The sequence below is a fragment of the Tiliqua scincoides genome, chromosome 7 (genome assembly GCF_035046505.1).
Source record: "Tiliqua scincoides isolate rTilSci1 chromosome 7, rTilSci1.hap2, whole genome shotgun sequence".
Lineage (NCBI taxonomy): Eukaryota > Metazoa > Chordata > Lepidosauria > Squamata > Scincidae > Tiliqua > Tiliqua scincoides.
Genome location: NC_089827.1, coordinates 55,745,236 through 55,759,231, shown reverse-complemented (window position 1 = coordinate 55,759,231; position 13,996 = coordinate 55,745,236). Strand labels below are relative to the sequence as shown.

Below are 13,996 nucleotides of genomic sequence, written 5' to 3'. Positions count from 1 at the left end.
TCGGGTCCCCATTTCCGCCGTTCCTATGGTCACGCAGTTCTGCCCGCCTCCCCTGGCGCGCTGGTCCTGAGGGCTCGGCAGGCGGCGGGATGGAAGGCGGCGAGGGGGAGGCGGCGGGCGTGTTCGCCCTGGCCGGCATCGGCGCGGCCTTGCGGGCGGCCCCGGAGGACGCGGCCTCGCTGAGCTACCTGCAGGTCCCCTGGCAGCGCGAGCTCCGCGTGTGCAAGATGCCCGCCCGCCGCCGTCGCCGCAGGGCCGCCCGGCTGCACCGCCAGGTGGGGCCCCTGGGCAAGGAGACGCACGGTGAGGGGCTGCCGGCTCGGGAGGGACGCGCGCCTGCTCCTGCCCAGCCTGGCCCGGCCAGCCTCCAGGGGCCTTGCCCGGCTGGCAGCGCCGCCTGCGTGCTGGCACCAGTGCAGGGGGCGGCCACTCAAAGGGAGTGTATGTGGAACTCCTTGCCACAGGATACAGTGATAGGTGTGGGGGTGGGCTTTCCCTCTCACACGACACCAGCAGCAGTGGGCAGCCATGCCAATGGAGTGTCTGTGGAACCCCCTGCCACAGGATGCAGTGATAGGTAGCATGGATAGGGGGGTGTTCTTTTCCCTCACACAACACCAAAGCCAGGGGACATCCACTAAAATTGAGTGTTGGGAGAGGTAGGACAGACAAAAGAAAATATTTCTTTACCCAGCGTGTGATTATTCTGTGGAACTCTTTGCCACAGGATGTGGTGACGGCACCTGGCCTGAATGCCTTTAAAAAGGGGAATGGGACAGATTTCTGGAAGAAAAGTCCATGCTGGTACCAGAATTGGGGGACAGCTGCTAAAATCAGAATAGACAAAAGAAGATATTTGTTACCTGGCGTGTGATGCTCTGGAACTCTTTGCCATAGAATGTGGTGACAGTATCTGGCCTGGATGCCTTTAAAAGGGGATTGGATAGATTTCTGACGGAAAAGTCCATCACAGGTTATAAGCCATGATGGGTATGTGCAACCTTGTGGTTTTAGAAGTAGACTATCTCAAAATGGCAGATGCGACCAGGATACAGGTCTCTTGTGTGCTCCCTGGTGGACCACTGTGAGATATAGGAAGCTGGACTAGATGGGCATTTGGCCTGTTCCAGTGGGGCTCTTCCTATGGTTTTATGATTATTTCCAGGCATATTTGATCTGTGATCAGTTAACCTGAGTAAGTAAAAAACTGACTGCCAGGAGTGTGATGAAAAAGATCTTTCCTTTTCCTGAGCAGTTGTATGAGAAGTGAGGGCCCAATCCTATCTAATTTTCCAGTGCCAGTGCTGCTGTGCCCATGGGATATCACTGCTTCCTGTGTTGGGGAGACAGTCTTGGAGGCCTCCTCAAGGTATGGGAACATTGCAGCTGCCCCGGTGCTGGAAATTTGGATAGGATTGGACCCTGAGTTGGGAACATCTTGTGTAATTGTACTGTGCTTTTCTCAGAAATGCATTGTCATTTATTCCTTATGAGCCTCTTCAGAGCACACTGGTGTATGAGCAATTGCAAATTTAGGAAGTTGAGAGGAATTGCTCTCCAGTTGGACATAGCTGACCTCTGCAAATCACGTAAATTTGCTTTCCCATGCAGGAGGGGGTAGTGCAGAGCCACCGAAAATATATTTAAATATTCCCAAAATGATGAGGGGGAACATTGCTGCAGGGAACAGAATATGTTATTCTTGCTGCCTTTTTTCTACTTTTACAATCATATTTAAAAATTGATGGCACTCTTGCTTAAGAGCTATATTGCAGGTGAGTGCATGCTCTCTGAGAATTGTCTGAAAAAGAATAAAAAGATATGACATCTCAGTGCAGGAAGTATCTAATAGAACTTGTCCAGCCACATTCTGCATAGCAATCGCAACAGCATCAACTGTGCTCACTACAGAATGGGCACATTTTCCTGGGCACAAAATATTGCACTTGAAAGTGCTCACAAACATAGTGTAGTTCAGTAGAAGTGCAACCTTGAACTGGGTGCAGCAAATGAGAAAGAAATAAGTATTTGTTGTGCAAAACCTGATGTTTTGGAAAGACCCTAGGAGTCATGGGAATGAAACTGTTCTTGTTCTCCTCTTCACTTTGTAATGGAAAAACACTCTCCCTTTCTGTTCTCACAGTTTTGAAAAGGTTGAGAGAAGCTGCCAATGCAAATGATTTAGAAACAGGTAAGATTGCGTCATTCAGGCCCTGGTGTGTGTCTTCATGGGTATGTTTATGAAGTGCTGGTGAAGGAATGTGTGACTTTGGTCTCAGTACAGTATTCAGTCAGATTTTTGAGAATCCTAGCTGGAGATTTTGTCATAAAATGCTCTGCCAGTGGCTTGAATGAAATTAAGAGATGGCCCAAGGAAGTGTCTCTTGACCAAGGTTTGAGATTTTTTCATGCTTAGCTTCTTTTGGCCCTTAAGCCACCCTTAACCAATTTCTGCTTGCTACAGTGTTGCGTAGGATCAGGTCATTTATGAATTAAATCAGCTTGCTTCCTGATCCAACCCATCAAATGAAGGTGAGCACAAACATGCTTACCCTATCTGCTACAGTGGCCCTGCCTTTGTCATTCCAATACAACCATACTGGGTCAGAACATGTGGCTGCTATCTACATGCATGGGATTAAATTGTACAGTTGATTTTTGGATTTAGTGAAAGTAGTCAATTGCATGATTTTGGCCTCTGTGTGCGGGGCTTCACATGTGTAGATGGTATTTGCAAATTCTGTCCCCCATGGATGGAATGTAGGGTGTTCAGGCATGTTAACACTGTCCTCTATGTGGTGCACCAGGTTGGGGAACTATAAGACTTGTGCAATCTGCTCTGTAACTTTTATCCCTTTATATATGACACGGAGACACATTGAGCATGATTTGTGCAAAGGAAAGCACTTTTCCATCCCCTTAACTTTTGCAGGACAACCCCTGTTAACTTTCTCCCCTAGTTGAAATAAGTGAGGCTTCACTTTGGCTGAATTTTGCCCATTGCGCCATGACATTTGATGCCAGGAGGAACATGAAATGTGACTGCAATAGATAAATGTTTAGAGCAGGAGGACAAAATGTACATAGGTGTGTAATAATAGTGGATGTAATAACCTGATTAAATAAGGATCCAGAATTTGCACTAGGAGAAGTGCTGATGTCCCAGGTGACAGAAAAGGCCTTTCTGAGTAGAAACCACATTTGACAGTAGTAAATACAGATTTCACCCCTTATATTTTTGTATTGTATTCAACTACTTCCCTTCGAACTTGTGACTGATGTTGAATCATCAGTATTTACTGCTGAGAGCATTTGACTGTGCTGTACGTGGACCTTCTACACCAAGCATCAGTCTTATGCCAGAATGCAATGAGTCTCAGGCTGTGATTCTGACTGGAAATTTCAGCTGATGAAACACCTCACCTCTGTTAATGCTATCTTGTCTTTTCTTCTATGGCGCCACCAGTGCAGCACCTTTTGGAAGATGGGGCTGACCCCTGTGCCGCTGACGACAAAGGTCGAACAGCTCTGCACTTTGCTTCCTGCAACGGCAATGACCACATTGGTGAGTCACATTGAAATGAGTTGTGATTGTCAGCTTCTGGAACTATTTCTTTGGGATGGATTGCTTGCTTTCAAAAAAGCTGCACTAGCCTTGCTACTGTCCCAGGTTTCTCATTGTTACATTCCAGCTCTTTGTAGGGTGGGGATGCATTTTGGGGAGACATGCAGACCTTTCTTGAGTAGTCACATCAGGTGAATGCCTACAATACCCAAAGGCTAGGTAGCCCTGATTTAATATATAGCAAGATTGGGTGTTTCTTCTGTGCCTGCTGAATTCAAGACAAATGTGAAGTGTGTCTATCTGTGTTGTAGTGCAGTTGCTTTTGGACCATGGAGCTGACCCAAACCAGCGAGATGGACTAGGGAACACTCCCCTGCATTTAGGTAAGCATTAACCAGCTGGAATACAGCAACATGGTCACTGCTTCATAGTTGACTGGTTTGGCTCCTTATCTCTTTCCTTTATATCTTTTTCCTTGGCATCACAGTAGAAATCTTTGTGCTTAGAGTTTTTGGGGATGCTGCATATCTCCTTAAATGGAGTACTTTAAGGATAAAGCCAGGAGAAATTCTTCTGCTTACAAGAATTTGAAGCCTGATTGAGGCTTGGTCTGCTATAATAGCAAGTAGCTTAGTCCCTGAGAGCTGGTGGAATGTAATTATTTGGGAGATTGCTGGATCAGGTCTTGCCTTGGCTTGGAACTCAGTTAGCTGCGTCTTAGGCAAATCACAATCTCTTAGGCTTAGTGCCCCACTCTGGCCACAATATGGAGGAGAATGGCTTACTTTACAGAGCTGGTGTAAAGATTTCTGTGATAATGTATATGATAATGAGAGCACTATATAAATTCCTATTATTTTTTTAGTTTTTAACAGTAATATTTGGGGATCTGAATCAGGCACCTGAGGTACCAAGTGACTTTTAACATGAGCTTTGATTTAAGAATTGTAGAAGCTTTTGGTCCTCTTCACTATGGTGGAATATTGGAAACTGTGTGAGGTGTATCTTCCTCCACAAATGAAAGAGGGTATGAGTAGAACAACCCACAAAATCCATGTTTCTTGTGTATACATTTTTGCACACATTTGTTTGCCATTTTCAACATAAAATGGCCCAAACTCTGTTTTACAACCCTGTCTGTGTCAGAAAAAAAAAAAAATTCGGATATACTTGTCTTGCAAAATTTATTCTGGCCCTAGAATATGGAATAGCATTTTAATCAATTCTGGATTACTTAATCGCCTGCCTCTTTGGCACAGTAATAATCACTTGGCATTTATATAGCTCATTTGACGTGTTCAAAGCATTTTAAACACGTAATAATTATTGTTTTGAAATATTTATATATCAACAAAAAATAAATTATTACAAAAATACACATTTTTATTAAAATAAATTTCTGTGTTACAAAAAAGCAAAAATAAATGTATTACAATCTGGAATGATGCAGAAGAAACACCAGCAACAGCCTGCACTGGGGTAAATCGGAACATTGGCTTTCCTCCTTCTAAATATAAGAGATCTACCACTCTGAAAGGTGCCTTGGAATCCTTCCAAGAACTCTCCAAAGTAGGCCAGTATTATTATTTACCCCCATATTCCAGATAAGAGTGCGGGTGGAACAGAGGCTGAAAGAATAGCTGTTTACTTAAGACTGTACAGTGATTCAGGGCTTGAACCAGAGATTTCCCAGCTTGTGCTTTTAGTCAAAATACCGTACCAGTAACTTTGCAAGGTGCCCTTTGCTGTAGGAAACTAGCTGTCTGTTCCTTGCTAGGACGAGATCTACCTCCATTCCTCTAATTGTACAGTGTGCCTTAGTTGTGCGTCTCGTGTTTTCCCTCCCCAGCTGCCTGCACGAACCATGTTCCTGTCATCACCACACTGCTCCGTGGAGGTAATGCTTTTCTTGACCAATTATAAAGGTGCCACCTCCTCTTTCTTCAAAGCATCTGGCCTCTTAAAAAATATATACCTCTTTTTTTCTACATGTGCATCTTCAGGAGCTCGAGTTGATGCCTTGGATCGAGCTGGAAGGACCCCTCTACACTTGGCCAAGTCAAAGCTGAACATCTTACAGGAGGGGCTCTCGCAGAGCCTGGAAGCCGTGCGCCTTGAAGTAAAGCAGGTGACCAGTACTTCTGTTCTCGGGGGTTACCATTAATCTGCTTTTCTGTACCTAGCATTTATGCCTCACCTTGGGCCTCAAGGGAAGTTGGAGCGGAGAACCATAAATTTTGCTTGGTCATGAGGATCAGTAGCTTCTAAGGTGAAATCGGAAAAGGCAGCTACATGTGGCTTCAAGGACTGAATTTCCAGTTGTGAAAATAGTTGCAGAATTTAGACGTTGCCACAGAAGTCTCATCCATAAGAATTGCTTTGCTGGATCAGGCTAAAGATTAATCTAACCTAGGAGAGTTTTCAGGCAATGGCAAAAATATTGTGTTGATAGGCACTATTACAGTGTGAGCATTGTTCAGTGGTAACCTGTGGATTATTTAGGGCCCAATCCTATCCAGTTTTCCAGTACTGGTGTTGTTGTGCCAACTTGGGGTGTGCACTGCTTCCTGTGATGGAGAGGCAGTCACTGAGGCCTCCTCAAGGTGTGGGAACATTTACCTTGGGGCTGCATTGAGGTTGCACCAGTGCTGGAAAGTTGGATAGGATTGGGCCCTTAGTCCTTAGACAGGAAATTCTGCAGGTCCCCCCCCCCCAAAGTGTGTCTCCTTCAGAAGGTACTTTCTCCAACCCCAGCCATACTTTCTGTAGCTGCCATGGAAGCTCCTCCAAGGAAGACTATTCCCCCTCTTTCATAAGGTCACTGCTGGTGGTGGTGCATGTTGTACTATTTGGTTTTTCAAAATGCATATGGAAGAAGAAGGGCTGCCTTCATGGTGGGAGTGCTTGCGTGGTGGTGGGCGGCGGCAGTGGAATTTTGACTGTGTTTTCCTCTCAGCAGCCGTCCTCCTCAGCTGCATTTACAGAGGGTCAGGCAGCAAGCATTCACCTGTGTCGAGGAACACAACTTTTCCTGCTCCTTGGCTCTGAGGCTTTTTGCAGATATTCTTCCATTTTGCTCTAGAACAGTGGTTCTCACACATTTAGCACTGGGGCCCACTTTTTAGAATGAGAATCTGTCAGGACCCACCTGAAGTGACATCATCAAGCAGGAAAATTTTTAACAATTCTAGGCTGCAATCTTACCCACACTTACCCAGGAGTAAGTCCCATTTACTATCATTGTTAAAAGAATATACATGTTAAAAGTACATGTATATATATAGCATGTTAAAAGTACAGGTCTGTAACATTTCCCCAAATGCAGTCACATACCATGGGAGCATCAAGTCTAATACATTAAACATTATTGAAATGAATGGGAACCCACCTGAAATTGGCTCGCAACCCACTTGGTGGGTCCTGACCCATAGTTTGAAAAACACTGCTCTAGAAGTTCCTTAGAGCCTGTAACAGATCTGTAGTGTTGCTTCAGTTTTGACCCTCCAGTCAGAAATCTGGACCTCTCTGTTGCTTATAGCAAACCTCTTGGTTCTTGCCTGTTTCTTCTTGGGACAGATAATCCAAATGTTGCGAGAATACCTTGAACGTCTTGGGCACCATGAACAGCGGGAACAGCTGGATGACCTTTGCAACAGACTACAGATGACTAGCACAAAAGAACAGGTGGGTGATAAAGGAAATTTTATATAGTTGATTAAATTTCTGATTGTCCAAATTTAAACACAATTCTGTTTAAAAATGATGGCGCCTTTTAAAGAATCTGAAAGGGAAGACATGGTTTATCTCTGCGATTCTCAACCCTTTTCATCTCACAGCACACCGACAAGGCACTAAAATTGTCAAGGCACACCATCAATTTTTTGACAGTTGGCAAGGCACAGCACACTGGCAGCAGGGGCTTGCATCCCCCAATGGCCCTAGTATCAAATGATCCTCCCCCAAACTCTCACGGCACACCTGCAGACCATCCATGGCACACCAGTGTGCCATGACACAGTGGCTGAAAATGGCTGTCTTATCTTAAGAAAATGTACCATTTAGTAAACTGTTGCTTCCACAAGTTGCTGGAAGGGAAGATCATGATTAATACTGTGTACATCAAGTTAGAAAATACGGAATATCTTCTTTTTTTAGCAGCTGATTAAAATGACTTAAAAAACAACTAAGTTCATCATTCATTGTTGGAGCGCTTCAAATACAAAATGCTATGCTGGTGAATACCTGAATGCTCTCTCCGTGGTTCTTATTGTTAGAAGCAATGCCTTTGTCATTTCACCTTGAGAGGAAAATTATCTGCTTGTCTTGAATATAACATGGAGACAAAAGCTGCTGTTCTGATTCTTTTTAATTTAATCTGGAGCATGAAGGAAGGGGCTTGCGCATCCTCCATGGCAGCAGGTCCTTTGACAGTTTCAAGTCTCTGTCTTTGCTTGTTGTCAGTCCTGCTCAATTGGAAACTGCATTTGATCTGCAATTTTAGTTGACAAATTGCACCAATGAAAGCTTGCCACCCTAGTTGGAAATAGGTTAGAAACTGATTACTGCAAACACTTCTATAGCGGTAGCTTTTTCCACAGTTGTGGTGTAATAGTGATGTCAGACTAGGGCTGCATTCCTGAACCCAATTATCCAGGAGTAAGTCCCATTGAACACAATGGGACTTCTGAGTAATGCACAGGATTGTGCTGTAGGTCAGTGGAGACCTGGGTTCAAATTCCTGTTAAGCCAAGGAGCTCATGGGGCCACTCTGGGCCAATTTCTCGCACGTTGTCTCTCTCGGGGTTGATGTGAAAGGTAGAGAATTACCCTAAGCTCCTTGGAAAAAAAATGAGGGGAAAACAGCATCTTACCCATTTGTCAAGGAATCATACTTTCAGTCTGTCTAACAGAAAGACATTTTTCTTGCTTTAGGAATCTGTCACTTGACTGAATAATATTCGCATTATTCCACAATCACCAATGAATAGAATAATCAAAAGCTCTGTAATTCTGGTGCTTGGTTGCCACTAAAGTTCACATCCCAGGGTGCCTGCAAAGTCTTGCCTTGTTGATTTCCACTGCCTCTTGCCTTGTGGGTTTCCTTTCCTTCTCCGTCAGATCCTATTTGACTTCTGTAACGTGTTGCATTTGTTTCTGTGGCAGGTGGACGAGGTTACTGACCTCCTGGCCAGCTTCACTTCACTCAGCTTGCAAAAGCAGAAGATAGAGAAGAGGTAACAGGCTTTCTCATCTGTGTTTTCAGTCAAAAGGAGAGACTTCCAAGTGAGGAGCAGCCAAAGCACATCTGCAAGACTGGAGACTTTCTGCTGGCCCTGAGCATGCTTTTCCTATTAGATCTGTGCCAAACTGCCCAAGAGGCTTTTGGCCACTGGCATAGCCTTGGATGCTTCATCCATGATAAGAGGTTCATGCTGAAGCTGTGGCCTTCGGAATAAGGGGCCATTCTTCTTTCAAGCATCAGTACAACCGCTTTAATAAATGGGGTTGCATTGTGCCAGAGAGTGGCCCCATTTTAAGGACATTGGCAGGTCCAGCATGGCTACACATGCAACTCATCTGCCTGTAATTTTTTGTTCCAACTGTTTAAACACATGGATCATTAAGTGTTTATAGAACGATGGGGGGGTCTCTGTACCCTTAGTCAGCGACTCATTTTTACCAGGGGCTATATTTTGACCTGAGAAAGGGCTGAAGAGCCACCGATGCTGGCTCTGTCTACTGCTGAGATTAACTCCCTTTTCTCCATTGTGAACAGCAACAAGGCATTGCTCTTCCCTTAACAGGGCCTTGCTGCCATTTTAGCTTGGTCACTGAATGTAGCAGCCGAAGTAGAGAGCTCTGCCAAAGCCTTTACTGCCTTGCATGCGGGAAAGAGGTGAAAGTGCCCTTTGCTTGTGCCTGCCCTCTAGTGCAGAAGAAAGTGACTGACCTGTATAATGGGGCTCTCTGGAATTGTGCCTCTCGCCCCCCCCCCCCACTGGGGTCCAGTGAAAAGCTCCTGTGGAACCAGAATGAGTCTCTGGGCCACCTATTGCCTGTGTACTCTTCCTGAAGCTTTCTCTCCCTCCGTTATCTGTTTCCTGAAAGCTAGAGGAAGTCACTGCATGGAATTCACTGGGTGTTGCTCAGGACAGCTTTGCATGCTTCTTCCTCCTCTCTCCAACAAGGGTGTAGTCTCCAAGTAGAGCTCAGCATGCTTAGCCTGATGGGAGATGCCACAGCCGTCTGAAGAGCTAGCATGCAGAAGAAAGGGAGGGCTTGCTTTCTGTGGTTCCTGAGGGCAACAAATGGGTCAAAACTACAAGGAGGTAGATCTTGGCTAGGCATGAGGAAGAATGCCTTAACTGTAAGAGCTACCAGCACTGGAACAGTCGGCCTTGTGCTGTAGTGGGCTTCATTGGAGGTTTTCAAGCAGAGGCCGAATGGCCATCTGTCAGGGATGCTGTAGATGCCTGCGCTGAGCATGGGGTTGTTCAGATGGCTTCCAAAGTCCCTTCCAACATTCTGTGATTTAGCATCATGTGTATATTGTAATGAAAGGCAGAGAGGACGTGCCTTCTCAAGGTGGGTGCCTGGATGAGCCAGTTGATACCTCCCTAGTGATGCCATTCTCCTTGGTTTTAGGTAAACAGGCCTTGGGAAATGTCTCTCCTAACTGGTGGCCGCTGTTTATAGAATAGATGTAGTGTACACAGAGGCAGAGGAAATTTGCTACTTATTCTGGGGCCAAGCTAGAAAAAAACTTCACATGCCTCCACTTGCTCTGAGAGGTGATGAGAGAAGGAATCCTCACATATGAAGGTAGGCATAGATGCTTGATACCTGTCAAGCCCTCAAGGATGCAATTGTCTCGTGTTTTGGCTTCAGCTGACTCATGCTTCTTAAAAAGAGGGAGGAGGGATGTATTTATGAAATCCGTTCTCAGGAGTTACTGCTCCTTTTTCCTGCATCAAGGCTGTTTTAGGACCTTGACACAAATAGGCTATTTTTTTTTTTTTTTTTTAAGTATGCTGCTTTTGTGGCAGGGGAGAAAACTGGAGACATATCTTTAGATACCAGTCCAAAGCTTGGATTTCATGAACCCAAACAGTTTTGATATAGAATCCCAAGTGCTCAGGGGAGGAAAGTTTGGGGCTGACTTGACTTTGACCTTGCTGTAGCCGTCACTGTGAATATGACAAAAATTCAATTCCAATGTGCAAGGAGGATGGGAGGCGATTTGAACTTTTCCATTGTACATTTCAATAAAATACTGTCTGCTTACAAAGTGTCTTCGGACATTTCTCCCTGCCTGTCTTCTGTGGATTGTTTTGTCTCTGCCTGGGGCCCAGAAGTAGACTCACTGGTTCCTTCATTTGAACAAACAGCACTGAAATGAAAAATGACAGTGTCTCATTGCCTTGAGCGTCAGGGCCGAGGCAGCCTGTAGACCCAATGTAATTTGTCTGCCTCTGTCTTGAATTTCTAGTTTGGATCCCATTGTTGTGGACTCCCAGCTCTTAATAGACTTGTTGAGAAATCTATAAAAATCAGTGTCTCTGCTACCCCCTGCTAGTTCTCTGGCGTGCACTGTACCTGGGAAATAGCAAGGCTGTCCAACTAAATCAGATTTTCATATTGAACTCCTTTACTGTGCAGCCGGCGAAAACATTAATCATCACTGTTTGGCAAAACAGCAGTGTGGGGGAAGAGATTTGTCCTCTTGTCAGAACAGTTGGACAGGTTGGAAAAAGTGCAAAAGGGCAACATACAAAGGACTTTTCTGCCAGTCTGGCTACAGAAGCAGAATATGATGTCATGCTTCACTTTGCTTTCGTTAAAGCTTCAGCAGTTATGCTTAATGGCAATTTTAAAAAATAAAGATAAAGCCTTAGCAGTCGCATTTTTTAAAAAATAGGAATTATTATTAGAATTTCAGATTTCCAAAATATGGATATAGGAAGGAATAGTGATTCATTTCTGCTAAGGATATCTGCCATTGCTTGGAGGTTTTCTTTGCAAGCCCCCTTGGAAGAAAAAGGTGCTGCATAAAACATGGAAGCTTCACCTGGGTTGTACATTTGTATGGGTGGGGTGCTAAATTAGTGTGTTGGAAGAGGCACGTAAGCCCCTGCACCAAACAGCCTCAAATGTGAAACAGATCCTCCACATCAACCTCTCAGAGGCTCTTCGTGCAGTTTCCACATTTTAAAAACAGCTGGGGGAAGAGTCGAGTGGACTAGGCTGCCATGCTGTCTCCAGCGTTCAGACGGAGAGACTGTCTACCACAAGTATGTATAAGAAGAGCCCTGCTGCTTCAGGCCAAGGGCCCATCTAGTACAGCCTGTAACAGTGGCCCACCAGATGCCTCTGAGAGCACTCAGGACAAGAAGAGACCTATGTCCTGTTGCCACTCCCTTGCATCTGGCATTCAGAGGTAGGCTACTTCTAAAAGCTGGAGGTTGCATATAGTTTTCATGGCTTGTCACCTGTGATGGACTTTTCTTCCATAAATCTGTCCAATCCTTTTTTAAAAGGCATCTAGGCCTTCAGGAGCCATCACTACTTACTGTGACAAGGAGTGCCACAGATCAATTATTAGGTAAAGAAATTTCTTACAGTTCTAACTCTCCTGCTGTTCAATTTTAGTGGATATCCCCTCCTTGTGGTGTGCGAGAAAGAAAAGCACCCCCCCTTCTATCCACCCATGCATAATTTTGTATGTCTCAATCATGTCCTCTACCTTCTTTCTAGACTGAAGAGCCCCAAGTGTTGTAGACTTTCCTTGTAAAGGAGGTACCCCTGCCCAGTAATCATTTTGGACACTCTCCTGCACTTCCCAGTGTGCTGAAGAGCCTCCAGTGTGAATGGAAGAGGCTTGCCCAGTGCCACTCTCAGCTGAACATATGAATTGGGTCTAGAAAACAGCCTACAATTAGGTCTCCCTAGAAATATCCTTTTACCTGTCCCCTAACATTCTTTGTAACAGCATTTGTTGAGTGCTTTTTGAGGCATTACTTTCATGTAGTCCTTGCAGCTGTATGGGGTTATTATCCTAGTATTGCCACTGAGGCTGAGAGGATGTAGTTTGCTTAAGTGAGTTTGTGGTAGAGACTAGATTTGGAGAGGGGTATCATCATTCACAGCTCAGTCACTGGGTTATGCCACCCTTTTTTAAAAATGCCATATATCGAACTACCTTTAGTTGTACCGTCATATATGGATGCTTGGATGTCCAGGACATCTATGCTGGCTCTGCAGTCAGGAAGACAGAAGGCGGCAGGTTGAGGGGTTACATTCAGACTAATATGAAGAAGGGCATGTACGTAGTACCAAAGCACTTCCGTCAAGTAGGCAGCACAAAATATTTTTCTGATGTGCAAGATATTGAATTGTCAACAGTTACCGATGACTAACTCTGAAACTGCTAAGGTGAAAAACAGGGAATTTGAAGCCATGCGAGGAATATGGCAAAATAATGTGTTTACCATACTTTGCTTCAAACTCTGTACTTCTCTGCAATTTCATAAATAGTCATTATTTTTCACAAAAAAATAGATTGTTCATTTCTGAAAAAAAAGTCTTGCTGTATACTTCATAGCAGTGTTTTAATACATGTGGTTGCTATGTCTCCTACTCTTCTGTCTTCCAGAATACATAGATCATGTGGACTTCCTAACAGCCTGGTATGATGGTACAATAGAAGGTAGTTTGACACATGGCATTTTATAAACAAGAGCTAGCATAGCTGCTCAGTGACTCAACTGTGACTCAGGACTTCCATCAAACAAATGTTGAGAGGATGTGAAGACCCATGTTTTACAATGCACATGGGTTGGCAGCGTGTAGTAATTAAATCTTGGGAGTAGGTAGTTCAAGAAATGTATGTATAACCCACTAACTTTGCAAGCTCTGTTAAAATCTGTTTCTAGTGGTAACCCACCACAACAAAACCAAGCATTTGAAAAGTCTGAACCATCTTCAAAAACATGGCAGACTAGCACATATGGTGATATGGGTTAAAGAAACTAGGGTCCTTCTATAAATGATTGGGGTTTAGTGCAGGTAATCACCAGTTAAATACTCTTTGGGCAAACTGGCCTTTTATAATGTGCTCCACTAAAGGAATTAGACGTTTGATGGAGCATAGTCCATCAACAGTTAAACAAATGATATTGAATATGCAACATTCATCAAAAGCTAATTCAACAACACAAACATTGCATGTCTAAATGAATCCTACTCGTTGGAAAAATATTTTAGTCACAGTCTCAATTTTAAAATGTGTAGATCAGGAGTTTAAGAATGACATCACCTCAAGCTACCTTGTTCATGAAATTGACAAAGGCTATGATGATCTTAGGCACATTTACTTGGGAGGCACACCAAACTTTTCCGAGTGGTGAAGACCAGAAGTGATTGTGAGGAGCT

General features: G+C 44.3%; 1 protein-coding gene across 1 annotated transcript; it reads left to right on the top strand.

Moving 5' to 3' along the window:
• Positions 1-13: 13 nt before the first annotated feature.
• Positions 14-10,853, top strand: ANKRD54 (ankyrin repeat domain 54). Its single transcript, XM_066633942.1, has 8 exons — positions 14-303; positions 2,144-2,191; positions 3,467-3,565; positions 3,877-3,948; positions 5,415-5,462; positions 5,569-5,693; positions 7,142-7,249; positions 8,729-10,853. The coding sequence occupies exons 1-8, from the start codon at positions 90-92 to the stop codon at positions 8,801-8,803; spliced, it is 789 nt and encodes a 262-aa protein (XP_066490039.1). The 5' UTR covers positions 14-89; the 3' UTR covers positions 8,804-10,853.
• Positions 10,854-13,996: the final 3,143 nt, after the last annotated feature.